The 12,045-nt window shown below is 37.5% G+C and overlaps 1 protein-coding gene across 4 annotated transcripts in view; it reads right to left on the bottom strand.

The window, feature by feature from the left end:
- CTNNA3 (catenin alpha 3) overlaps window positions 1–12,045 on the bottom strand; it is a 1,353,918-nt gene that overhangs the window by 146,272 nt on the left and 1,195,601 nt on the right. For all 4 annotated transcript variants that reach the window (XM_031682182.2, XM_072971428.1, XM_072971429.1 and 1 more), the window contains one exon: window positions 700–792. In XM_031682182.2, coding sequence (XP_031538042.1) covers window positions 700–792 — 93 coding nt within the window. The remainder of the gene's footprint in view (window positions 1–699; window positions 793–12,045) is intronic.

Raw genomic sequence — 12,045 nt, 5'->3', positions numbered from 1 at the left:
GGGCACAGAAGGAGACAAAGGCTGAGTGAGTTTCCCATTACCCCATTAAGGAAGCGGCTGATTCAGACACCTTCCCCCACAATCGAAGCCACTATGCTACACTGCCTGGCTTGCAGACCTGAGTTCTACAGCCTGGTCTGCAGTTGCAAGCTATCAGCGGCTAGAAAACCAAACATGCACAGATTCCTAAGCACTGGGTATAAATAAAGTGAAGTACAACATCTCAGAGGAATTCAGCAACTGATTAACATCTTTGGAGGTGTGAGTATAGGTGTGTATGTGTTGAGGGCAGGGGCAGAAGAAAGCATTGTCAAAAGGAAGAAAACAGTAGAGGAGTATTGCCTGAAAGGTTGTTTTTTCCCCTAGAACTTCAGAGCATATTTACAACTTCTTGGTTTCTCTTTCCTACTCTACACAAACATGCACACATTTCACTTTGATACTCCCATGACTGCTATAAAGACCAAAAGTGGCATGGAGTGATTCACTCCCTAAGCAGACACGGTCTCACTGTGAGTAATCAAAGCAGAGGAAATTATTCCCCTCATGACGCTGTCTCTGCGTCCCCTGCATTCTGAGGTTCTTCTCCCTGTGCTTTGCCAAACCAGCCCCAGATCCAGGAGCCCCGCTGTGAGAGGTTCCCTGAGTTGACAAGGAAGAAGTACAACAGACAGCCGTCCTCCCAGGGAGGTGACCTACCCGATCAGTTTTCCCTTCCGTCTGAACACTGGTGTAACTGCGGACCTCATGATCCTCTTCCAGGTCAGAAACATCCTCTAGTTCCTCTGGAGTCTAGAAAAAGAAAGAAAAACATTGCTGGTGGGAACACAAAATGGTACAGTCTGGCAGTACCTCTAAAAGGAAGCTCAGAGTTACCAATATGACCCAGCAACTCCACTCCTAGGCAGATATCCAAGAGAAATAAAAACATAGGTTCACACAATAACTTGTGAACAAATGTTCATAGCAGCGCCAATCATAATAGCCAGAAAACAGATCTAGTGACGAATGGATTAAAAAAAAATGTAGTAAATCCATATAGCAGAATAGTATTTGGCATAAAAAACAGTGAAGTACGGGTATGTGCCACAACATGGGTAAACTTTGAAAATACTACGCTAAGTGAAAAAAGTCAATCACAAAGATATCACTTACAGTATAATTCTATTTATTTGAAATTCTAGAATAGTCAAATTTATTGAGACAGAAATTTCATTAGTGCTTCATAAAGGAGGGGTGGAGGAGGGGGTTGGGAGCACTGACTACTAATGGGAACGTGGTTTCTCTCTGGGATGATAACGATGTGCAACTAGACAGTGGTAATGGTCATGTAATCTCATGATTATACTAAAAACATTAAGTTTTGTACTTTAAAATGGTAAATTTTATAGTATCTGAATTATATTCCAATAAATTTTGAAAGAAAAAGAAAGCAGAAATGATTAGAAGAATGTTTTTCTCTCAGTGAGTAGCAATTTGGTTAACTACTATGTGGTTACCACAAACGAAGGTGTTTTACAGCTGGTAAGTAAATGGAATGAATATCATTAAAACCATATGATATCAAAAGAGCACCAAAATTATTAAGAAATCAAACTTCCTAAGAACTTGAATAATAAGTAATTTAACACAAACCACAGTGTCTATTCTAAATAGTTAAACTGCTTCCATTGCTTTTTTTCCATTTCAACTTAAATATCTTTTGTTCCAGGAGGCGTCTTCCTTCAGTGTCCCCTAGACTGGCATGGGTTCCTGCACAGTCATTTCCTGGTATCTTCTACTTTCACTTATCATAATGCTTATCAGCTTTGACGGATAAATTAGGAAGCCAACTGCTGAACTGCCTATTCTCTGGGGGTAAGGACTAGGTCCACTCTGCTTACTGTCATATCACCACAACCTAGTACATACACACTTTTGAATAAATGAAGCAAAATTATCAGTGATAGACAAAAAAAACAGAGTCAGATATGAGCCAAACAAAATATATCAACAGCAAAAGCAAGCACTTGTGCTTGCTGTACCTCTATTGAGCTTCCATCTTTGTTTTTAGACTAAACATTTTTATTTGCTTTTTGTTGTTTTTCTCAGTTCAAGGTTTCCATTTCCTTAGTCCCACTGGGGCAGTGATTTAAAGACGTCAGTTATTACTACAAACACAAGTAAAAGTACTTAATGAGAATTGATTTAATATTTGTTTTTGTTTCCACTTTAAACTGTGATTCCTTTGCTACAAAGCTCTGGTTAGAAATCTAAAATACATTTAGGCTTCATGAAAAACAACCAGACAGAAAGTGGAAGATCTCTTGTATATTCCCGGCTGTTGAAGAGTGGAACGGGGCAAGGCCTGCCTCTTCAGAACAGCTCTGCCTTCCCACAAACCTTGTTCCACACACGAGCCTTATTCTTCTTTTCAGGACTGTGAAGAGCTTTCCTTCCCTTGGGGCCACTCCAGCCGAGGGAACTTGCAATGATTAACTTGCATTTTAGAGCAAAACTACCAATAGCTTGAACACTAATGGTCTCAGCTTCTTTTTCATTTCCTGGATCTTTATCCAGCTCTTTCTTCGTTCTCTAACAGTTGCACGGAGCATCACCCATCACCTTGCATAGATTTCAACTGACTCTTACTGGATCTGAGTATCATCTTCTTACCAAAGCCTCCAATGTGCTGAGTAATTGTTTATATGCAGATCTCTGTATTCAGTCCTTCTTCGCTGCAACTGTGTGCAGCTACGATCACAGGGCAATTTACTCTCTCTTCTTAGGTATTCATAACATGACTTCACCACTGTGAAACTACACAACCACATATTCCACTATTAGCCATTTTTGTGTATTTTTCCCAAGTATTCTTCAGAAAGGACCTTTACAATTTAACTGCTTGATACATCATCAGTTCCTGCAACACCTGACTAAATTCAATTGATCAAATTCCCTTTCCTGGGTTCTGTTGTTTTGCAACTGAAGGCTGTCTGGCCCCTACTGTGATCTGTTTCTTATAGATGTCTGTTGTTTATTATGTGGGTGATATATAACTTCATCTTCAATCCCAGTATTTTATTTGACTCGAAAATGACTTAACAGAAACTAAGCGCGACTGCTGCTGTCAGGAGTCACGAGGACCATTTTTGTGCAGGGTGATACTGCAGGGAGAGAAAAGCCTAGCATTTACGCCCACATACTTCTATGCTTTTCTTTACATTTAGCACAGGACTAACAGTTTTCTTGCAAAACCACAAATAACCTCTTCTTTTCATGAACAAAACCAGTGGGGGAGTGTTCAAAACACTTGCAGGTAGCATGTTACATTCTGTAAGGCAAGCCGTTGGATGGTATTGTGAAAATAAAAAGTTAAATATACCATGTTATAGTTTTAATTAAGTGGAAAAATTGGAAAAAAATAGGAGCATCCTAATCACTTTTGAAGTGTACAGTAACTCCTTCGTGCTTGAAGACCAGTAATAGAAAGGGCAAATATTTTAAAAAGGGAGGAGGGAGGATGGGCTATCTCTGCTGTACACTCTTAAAAACAGCTTGCTTTTACTTATCTAGTAACTTTGTAAGGTTAAACTTCTGGAAGGGGTGTCTGGTGTGTGTGTTTCTAATCAATTTTCATTCTATGGGAGGAGAGACCAACTATCTTAGATCAGTGTCATGTAGTGGAAAGACTCTATACTGTTGACCTGAATTTGAATTCTGGCACTCCTATGAGCAGTTACAGAACATTGGGCAGTTAATGTACCCTTTTAAGCTTTGGTTTCCTGAGAACAAAATTTTGGATAATGATATCTAACCCTGAAGTTTGTTGAGACACTCAATTGTACTTAAGATGCTGTAAGGAAGAGCTTAGTCCACAGACACATGTGGGGTGCAGCAAAAGTTGTGTCTTTCTGTCTACTGTTTGTTCTCCTCTTCCTCTATTATCTTGTCCCTCATCCCATCACAACCCTTTGTATTTTTTGGTAAAATTTTTGCAGCACTTAGGATACCTACATTATACTCCAAATCTGTTACTCTGGATTGACATGATACCATGTTACATTCCAGTTACATTCACCTGACTTTGAGTATATAATGTAATCATGCTAAACAGGGCTTAGTAAAATTCCACATACACTGGTTTCTTCTAAATTCCAAACAAAGATCTATTTTGATCAGTTTTAATTATGTATAAGAGTAAGACGACCTCTTAAACTGGCCCCAACAAAGATACAATCTAATATAGATTCTTGGTGATGATAGAAATAACTTTCCTTCTCTAAACTGAACTATCTCTAAACCAGACCAGTAGGAAGATAATCCCATTTCTGTTTTCTGGAAAAAGTGATAAATTCATTTATTACTCATTTATTTCTGATATCAGAACTCAGGAAAACTATTTCATATTTTCCTATTTAACTCTTTCTCATTGTGAAGCCTTTCTTAGGCAATGCAAAGTGATTTGAAATAAACTTAGCTTCCTCACCTTTAAATAGCAAAAATATTACCTAATTCTTAGGGTTATTGTGAGGATAAAATAAGATAATGGGCTGGAACATTATTCAGTGACTAGAAAATACTGAATGTTCAATATTATTTATGATTACTATAAATTAATATTACAGCACTTTAAGATCTCATTTTATTTACCTAAAAGAGGCAAAAAACAAGTACAGAACTTGAGGATATTCAGGTTGAGGTTTGTCTATAGACACTAAGCCTGCAATAAGCAGTAGTGGTACCATAAACTTTGGGGTCACGATAAATTGATGATTTAAATATAGATATATTATTTAAAATATCTATTTATTTATTGAGGTATAAATGACTGCATTTTTATTACTTCACCCTGCAACCCAAGGAGCTCAATGCTTTCTACAGACTTATTCTTTCAGCATCCTTAGTGAGACAGGTAGGCAGTATTATTATACTTTAAAATTCTTATACCTTGAACAGACTTTATAGACGTTTAATATTGAAATAAAAGAAAATAAATTTTGGTCACCAAACACCAAAAATAAGGAAAGGAAGGAAGGGAGAGAGGGAGCGAGGGAGAAAAAGAAAAGAAGGAAAAGAAAGTAGAAAAAATAGAAGGAAACATGAGTCATGCTTGGCATTTTCTTCTCAGAATTAAGGTTGAATTCTAAATCATAGCCGTAATTTGATCATAAATCATACTTCTCTGATTATCTGTCAACAGCTTACTATAATCAAATAACTGCCATAGCCAAATGACTGCCAGTAGTGGCCTGATACTCAGAGAAGGCATGATGCCATGGATAGTTTCCTGAAACAGGAAGCTGGAATAACATGTTCAGTGAGATTATCTTTGCTGAACTGATGAATTGATTTTGGAATAGCAAAGTGGAGAGTCCAGAATTAAAATACATTTTAAAAAGAGGAATAGATCTATCAATAACACAACTCAAATTATAGAAAACTAAAAAATGCCTTTTGTTGAATGGATACACATGTACTTTTCTACTCCTCAAGTAAGCACCACTCATGTGTTCATTCCACATCAACCTCTTTGGCTCCTTGTATCTACTGGTCCTCCTGCAACTTTCACATGGCTGGATCCTTACCACCATGGGAGTTCAGATGTCCTACACTCAACCCTATCCAGTCTTGCCTGGTCAGGCTACCTACAGTTAACCCTTTCTCCTACTTCATTTATCTATTACATCACCCCATATTGTATAGTTTTCTTTAGCCTTCTTGCTATGGTCATAATCTGAAATTATGTATTTTTTTTCTTTTTTCTTTTTGGAGAAGAGATATGTTTTGGTCTTGCCCCGTTAGAACATAAAATCCATGAGAACAGGGATGTTGTCTGTCTTGTTTACCATTCTGAGCACCCAAAATAGCTGCTTCTAGATACTGAGTAAAAATACCCTAACTGAATAAGGCAATAAATGATTTAATGACTAATAAGATTTGGTATTAGTTCCAGAAGAAAGTCTTGGGAACATTTTTGAGCTATGGAGTAATGATTAATCCTTTCCTTTCTCCTTTCAGTGGGTGTTGATTTAATAATCCCCTGCCTAAGGGAAAGTTTGAGGAAAAGATTTCTAGATTTTGTTTTTTTAAAAAATAAGTCCTATGGAAATTAGAAATAGCAGGTTTTGTACAGCAAGAAATTTTCCACAAGCTCAAAATTCTCAGACTTGGAAGACCAGGAAGATGTCTACATATCTCATTAGGAGTACAGCATGGATATAACAAAACGAGAGGGAAAATGCCATCTTCTTAACTCAAACCAGAGTTTCAAGTCTCACCAGGGCCCTGTGCCACAAACTTGTCACGGAAACAGTAAGTAGTAAACCTGAAGGAGCTACATGAGCTAAGACAATGGGCATTTCATTGGTAACCAGTGTGGAAAAATGCCAAGTGACAGCTAGGTCTCTCTGATGCCCTGATATAGTCTGAGCTTCTAGAAAACAGTTTCTCAACTTTGGCACTATTGATATCTCACTCTGAATAATTCTGCTTGTCAGAGGCTGTCTTGTATATTGTGAGATGTTTAGCACAACTCCTAGCCTCTACTCACCACACGCAGTAGGATCCTCTCACGTTGTGATAATTAAAAGTATCTCCAGATATTTCTAAGTGTCCCCTGGTAGGGAGGATGGGATATCACCCCTGTTGGAGAACTACTGCTCTAGAACCTTCTCCACCTGGCCCAACACAGGTGGTAGGGGTAAGGGAGGGGCCCAAGGACTATGTTTAAATTTCCTATGATCAAAGTTAAAACTTAGTTGACTTACAGAATATAAAAATAAAAAGTAATTTTTTCTTATACATCTGAATTTGTGGACTGAAATTTATACCCCATATAATGCCATTATAGTTATAAGACAGAAGGAACTCTTTATTCATTTTAGTCTTAACCAAACAACTGCAAGAAGGTATTATCAGAAGATTTATGAAAATCAAATTATAAAGTTGGTTACAGTCTTAATACTAGCATTTAAAAAGCTGCTTTAATTCTGTGGTACTTCTTTTCAAATTTTGTTCATAGTGAATTAATTACATAACGATATGCAGTGATAATCCAAGTTTGCTTCTTCAGCAATGAAGAGATTAGAAAAATCAAGTCATCTCAAATAACATATTTTAGAATCTATTTTTATGTATATAAACCCAGGCTATTAAGCTAGATTCTGGGGATCTTGAGACAAATAAACATAATCTTTGCCCTTAGAGAGAGAGTGTGTAAGAACATTAGACAGAAATTAAAAAAAAAATCCCTAGGGTTATATGGCTTGATACAGAGAATAAATGGTGAGGCCTGGAGAAGTTTCCTTAGCATTGTCAGACAAAAGAGGAGAATAAGTGTAATGTGCCTCAAGGGAACTTGGGAGGATATTCCTTGTATCATCAGAAAGCTGCTAGGCTTCCATTTTGGTGGTTGATGGAGGAACTTGAAGTTAGGTTACCTGACTTTTCTTTCTAACCCTGCCAGTTGTATCTTGTGAGAAAAATCTCGTATTTTTCTGTATCTCAATTTACTCATCTTTAAAATAGGAATGGGAAGTTAAGTAAAACTTGATCATTTCTGAGTCCTTTGATTTCAAGCTCTTAGGAGTTCATGCTTAAACTAACAGCATAACATTAACATTAACCTGGATGAAATGTTTCCTCAGTACTAGGAGTTCTCAATAATAGAAAATATCTGGAAAATTTGTTGATTTCAGTTGATTGAAACAAAATTCACTCCAATGCATATCATATCAATATGGGTAATCTGATGAACACATGTATCTTCTTACTCTTGCAAGGAGTGAGAAGCCATCTAGTACTGTTCTTAGTTTTATAACCTGACTGTCTAACACAGTATCTGGCAAAAAAAAAAAAAGTAGGTGCATGATAAATATGGTTTTTAATGAATGCACAGAAGAAAATAAAGAAAGATACAAATAAAGATGTACAATCTCTATTTTCTACAATAGACCACTGGTGGATTTTCTTCTTATAATCTTCCAAAACAACAGTTCAAAACTGCCTTGAGGTACCATCATCATCCCTGCATTTCTTTTTTTCTCTTTTCCAGCATATAACACCATATGAATTATTCTATGTGATGAAACTTAGGAGCCTGAGTATTATACCCCTTAAAGGCTACAACAGTTGAAATATAGTTTGAGAAAGCTAAATTGTAGAATATAAAAATATACCCTAAAGAGAAAAGAGTCCATCTATAATGTACAAGAGGATATGATTAAGTACACAGTCAAACAGGATAGCTTGGGCAGATAAATCTTAAGCATGTAGATAGAATATTGCTGTCAGAGGAGATTCAACCCTGAGACTTAGTTGTACATCTATGTTCAATGAACTAAGTCTCTATTCGTTCACTAATTAGAAACCTACCCAGGTCAGCAGCCATCAAATAGCCAGTATCATTTGACACCTTACAGCTGAGTCTAGATTATGACAGTTTTCAAAGGAGGTGATCATTATACTCACATAAGTCTATATAAAGCCTTTCTAAGGACTCAAGCAATAATAGAATCACACAGGGTAAATCATATTTTCACTTCAATCCCCCCCATCAGGAAGATTTTAGGCAGTCATTTCTCGCTCCTAAGACACTAATGAGGCTAATAACTGTAGAAAAGCACACAGCAAATCAGCAAGATGGTTATAAATGAAAGTGGCAGCATCAATATCATTGTACTTATTCAACCACTAAATGAGTTGGTGATCTAGCCCGATTTCCAGGACTGCATGTCTAATTCATGAAAACTGTCATTAGAAGTACTTCAGCTTGCAGTTTAAAGATATGAAAGACTAAAGAAGCCATGAAGAATAGGGTCTGGATGAAAGCCTATTTTTGTAAAGTTCAAATATTAGAAATATCCAGACTCAGATCAGAATTCTCTTTGAGAATAGAAAGGCAAGATAATCATTTTTAATTGAGGTCTTAATACAATTCATTAACAATACTCTGCGGGGTTATGCTACTTTCCTTTTCTCATTCAACCTTAGCAATAAACTCAAAGAGGCAAATGTTATCATTCCAATACCACAGTTGAGGAAACTAAGCCTTAGAGTTAACGGAACCGATCCAATATCACACAGCTAATAAAGGGCTGCTTCAAAGTAGGGTCCAGCGCTCATTTTATGAACCATGTGACCTGGTAGTCAAAAATGCGTGATAAGGTGGGAGTTGAGTAGCTGAAACTTACAAGCCTAGAAAGTGAGCTTCAAACAGCATGAACACACTGCTTGTAGAGCAAAGCAGGCCAAGTATTTACAAGCTTTGATCAACGTATCATGAATGGTCCTTAACCTCTTCCTCTCACCCCAGATTATCATTTCTGGACCTCAGAGAAACTTGGTGTCCACAGCAAGCAGATAATCCAGCCTTTCCTCATTGCTTCACTGCCACCAATCTTGAACCATATATTGTCTTAAAAACCCCAACTAAAAGCAATCCTGCTTGTTTCTCAGGCTGGCACTCTGGCCTTAAGTTACTTATACCAGGCTTGAGATCAATTCCATTTTCGCCCATAGTAGGAACAAAAATGTGCCAATGAGTCTGGGAAAAAAAGCTCCTCAGTCATTTCTGTTTTCTTTTTTTAAGTTCTGTATGAGTTAGTTTCTACTAATCAGTAAAACTATTAAACATGTTTTGAACAGAGCTGATTTTATATGTTATTTCCAAATTATAAACAGAAAACCTAAGATAAGTAACTTGCCAAAGTTCTTATAGTAAGGCAGGAACGGTCGTGGAAAGGAATATAAAGATTGAGTATCTGGATTCTAGATCAGATGCTGCCTTTAACAGCTTGTGACCCAAATGAGTGCTCAGCTTGTTGAGAACTCAGCTTCTTCAGAAGTAAATGAAAGGACTGAACTAAATGATTTATAAAATCTCATTCACTTCTACTGTTCACTCTATTGCAGGTTTGGATACAATAGATCAGGAAAGATAGTAAACTTTTTTTTAGAGAAAATTTTGAATTAGCAGGACACCCTTCCTTTGAAACGTTGAAGGCAATTTTAGATCCCAAGTCCCTTTTGTTAACCTCTGAAGAGGTGAGAAACAACTTTATAAACTTGTTTTGTCCAGGACTGTGTGGGACAAAGGTAGGATTCTTCATAGGTAGTAACTGATGCTGCCACTGGAGACTTGTGGCAGGACCGCTGCCTGTTGCTCTGCAGGCGGGAGCTGAGCTGCTGTTGCAAACAAGGCAGCGATCACAGTCAGAGCAGCAGGAGAGCCGGCAGCGATCACAGCGGCGGGGCGGCGGCAGCAGGAGTAGCAGCGACGGACCGCAGCAGAGGCGACGCAGGTGACCCTTAACACAGCCTGACCTCTAACTCTTGGGTGTAAGCCATGAGTATCATATAAATTCTATCGTATTTGAGTGAGGAAAATCTCACCCTTTCCACCAAACTCTATGCCAAACGGACTCTATATATGTGAATGTGTGTTCTTATCCTTAGAGTAGACAGCTGAAGGGAGGTTATCAAATTAAAAAAAAAAATTTCAAGAAAACTATTCTAAAGATAGTAAAATAAGAATTTCAGAGAATATCGAATGGCAAAGGAAAAGCACTTAATCCTCTTTTTACTGAATGTATACATACATATATATTCTAATTATATAAAGCACATAAACATATTGCATACAAATGAGACAGAGACAGGGCTGTGGACTGTTCTATGCAGCTTTTCTTCTTTATAACTGTTTTGTTTCTAAATGTTTATAATACATATTTATTACATTCATTATAAGGAAAAGAAAAAACACACAATGAGTGCTACAAGAAAATCTGCTTAAGGCTGAATGTGCCATTTCAAGGATGTGTCAGCAATAAAAAAGAGCAAGATTGCAAAACTCACGGCACGGGAGCAGAGCTGGCCTTGTCACTTTGCAAGGGGTCCATCAACATGGCACGGTATTTGACGCTGATGTGGACACAGAAACTTTCAGTAGGTGAGAGGAAAACTGCAGCATATGTCTTCATTATCAGAGCAAACACTAAGGAAGACTGACTGCAGACACAGAGATGTATCCCTTACAGGACCCTATGCTCTTTTCCTGTATTGCCTGGTCTCCCTTTTAGCTCTGTGGATCCATGAACACAGCTGCTTCATTATTTCATGTATCACATGTTCAGTGTCCTGGAAACTGGTTTCACCCAAGTGTGCTAGAATGAAGACTTTGTGGGAAAGGAAAGTGGTAGTTTGATTTCCCAGCTGGCATGTATGTTTTTTAATGTATAGGAAATCATTTACTTCCAGAAATTGTTAGGCGGCCAGGACTATTACCAACAGTCCACACCAAATTCATCTATCTAGACTTACAAAGAAATCCCAGGCACAGTAATAAAGAAAAAAACTGTCTGCCTTGTTCCAGCTGCAGTTATTATATAAGGCTAAGCAGCATGTCCAAACCTGACACTCCTATTTCACACTGAACTAAAAAACAGAAAAAATATGAAAGAAGTTCCATGTTACTGGGGAGATGTTGCTCAATAAGACAGTAATTCAGATCTATATTATACTTTTGTACATATTATTCAGGGTTATTGGATTGAAGTTGGCTTTATGGGACATAAGAATTCCCTACACTAGTAGAATAAAGTTGCTTAAGTTGGCAGCTTATATATAAAACAGAACACTAGAATGCCACAAAACAAATATTTGGACAACCCCTAAGGAAGAATTATGCTCTCTCTATAAAGGGATTTTTAGATCCCCAAACTAAAAGGCCTATTTGCAGAAGCAGGTGAATACATCATGGTTGGAGATGTAGTCAGATGTAAGTGGCTGTGAAGGTAGCTCACGGCAAATGCATTGTGCTGTTTCTACACAGGTCTTTCCTGATCAATGCAATTAGGACAAGTGATATGGAAATCAGATTTTTAAATGTGCCTGTGTTCTTTAACATGTTCAACATATACATACCGTAGAATACAGTCACTCCACTTCTAGGTTATCCACCCAACAGAAATAAAAACCTATTCACATAAAGACTTGTATACAACTAATCATAGCAGCCAAGTAACAGGAAATGAACCGGATGTTCATCAACAGGGGAATGGTGTA

Source organism: Vicugna pacos, chromosome 11 (assembly GCF_048564905.1).
Source record: "Vicugna pacos chromosome 11, VicPac4, whole genome shotgun sequence".
NCBI classification, from domain to species: domain Eukaryota; kingdom Metazoa; phylum Chordata; class Mammalia; order Artiodactyla; family Camelidae; genus Vicugna; species Vicugna pacos.
This window is presented reverse-complemented; position numbering and strand designations above follow the sequence as displayed.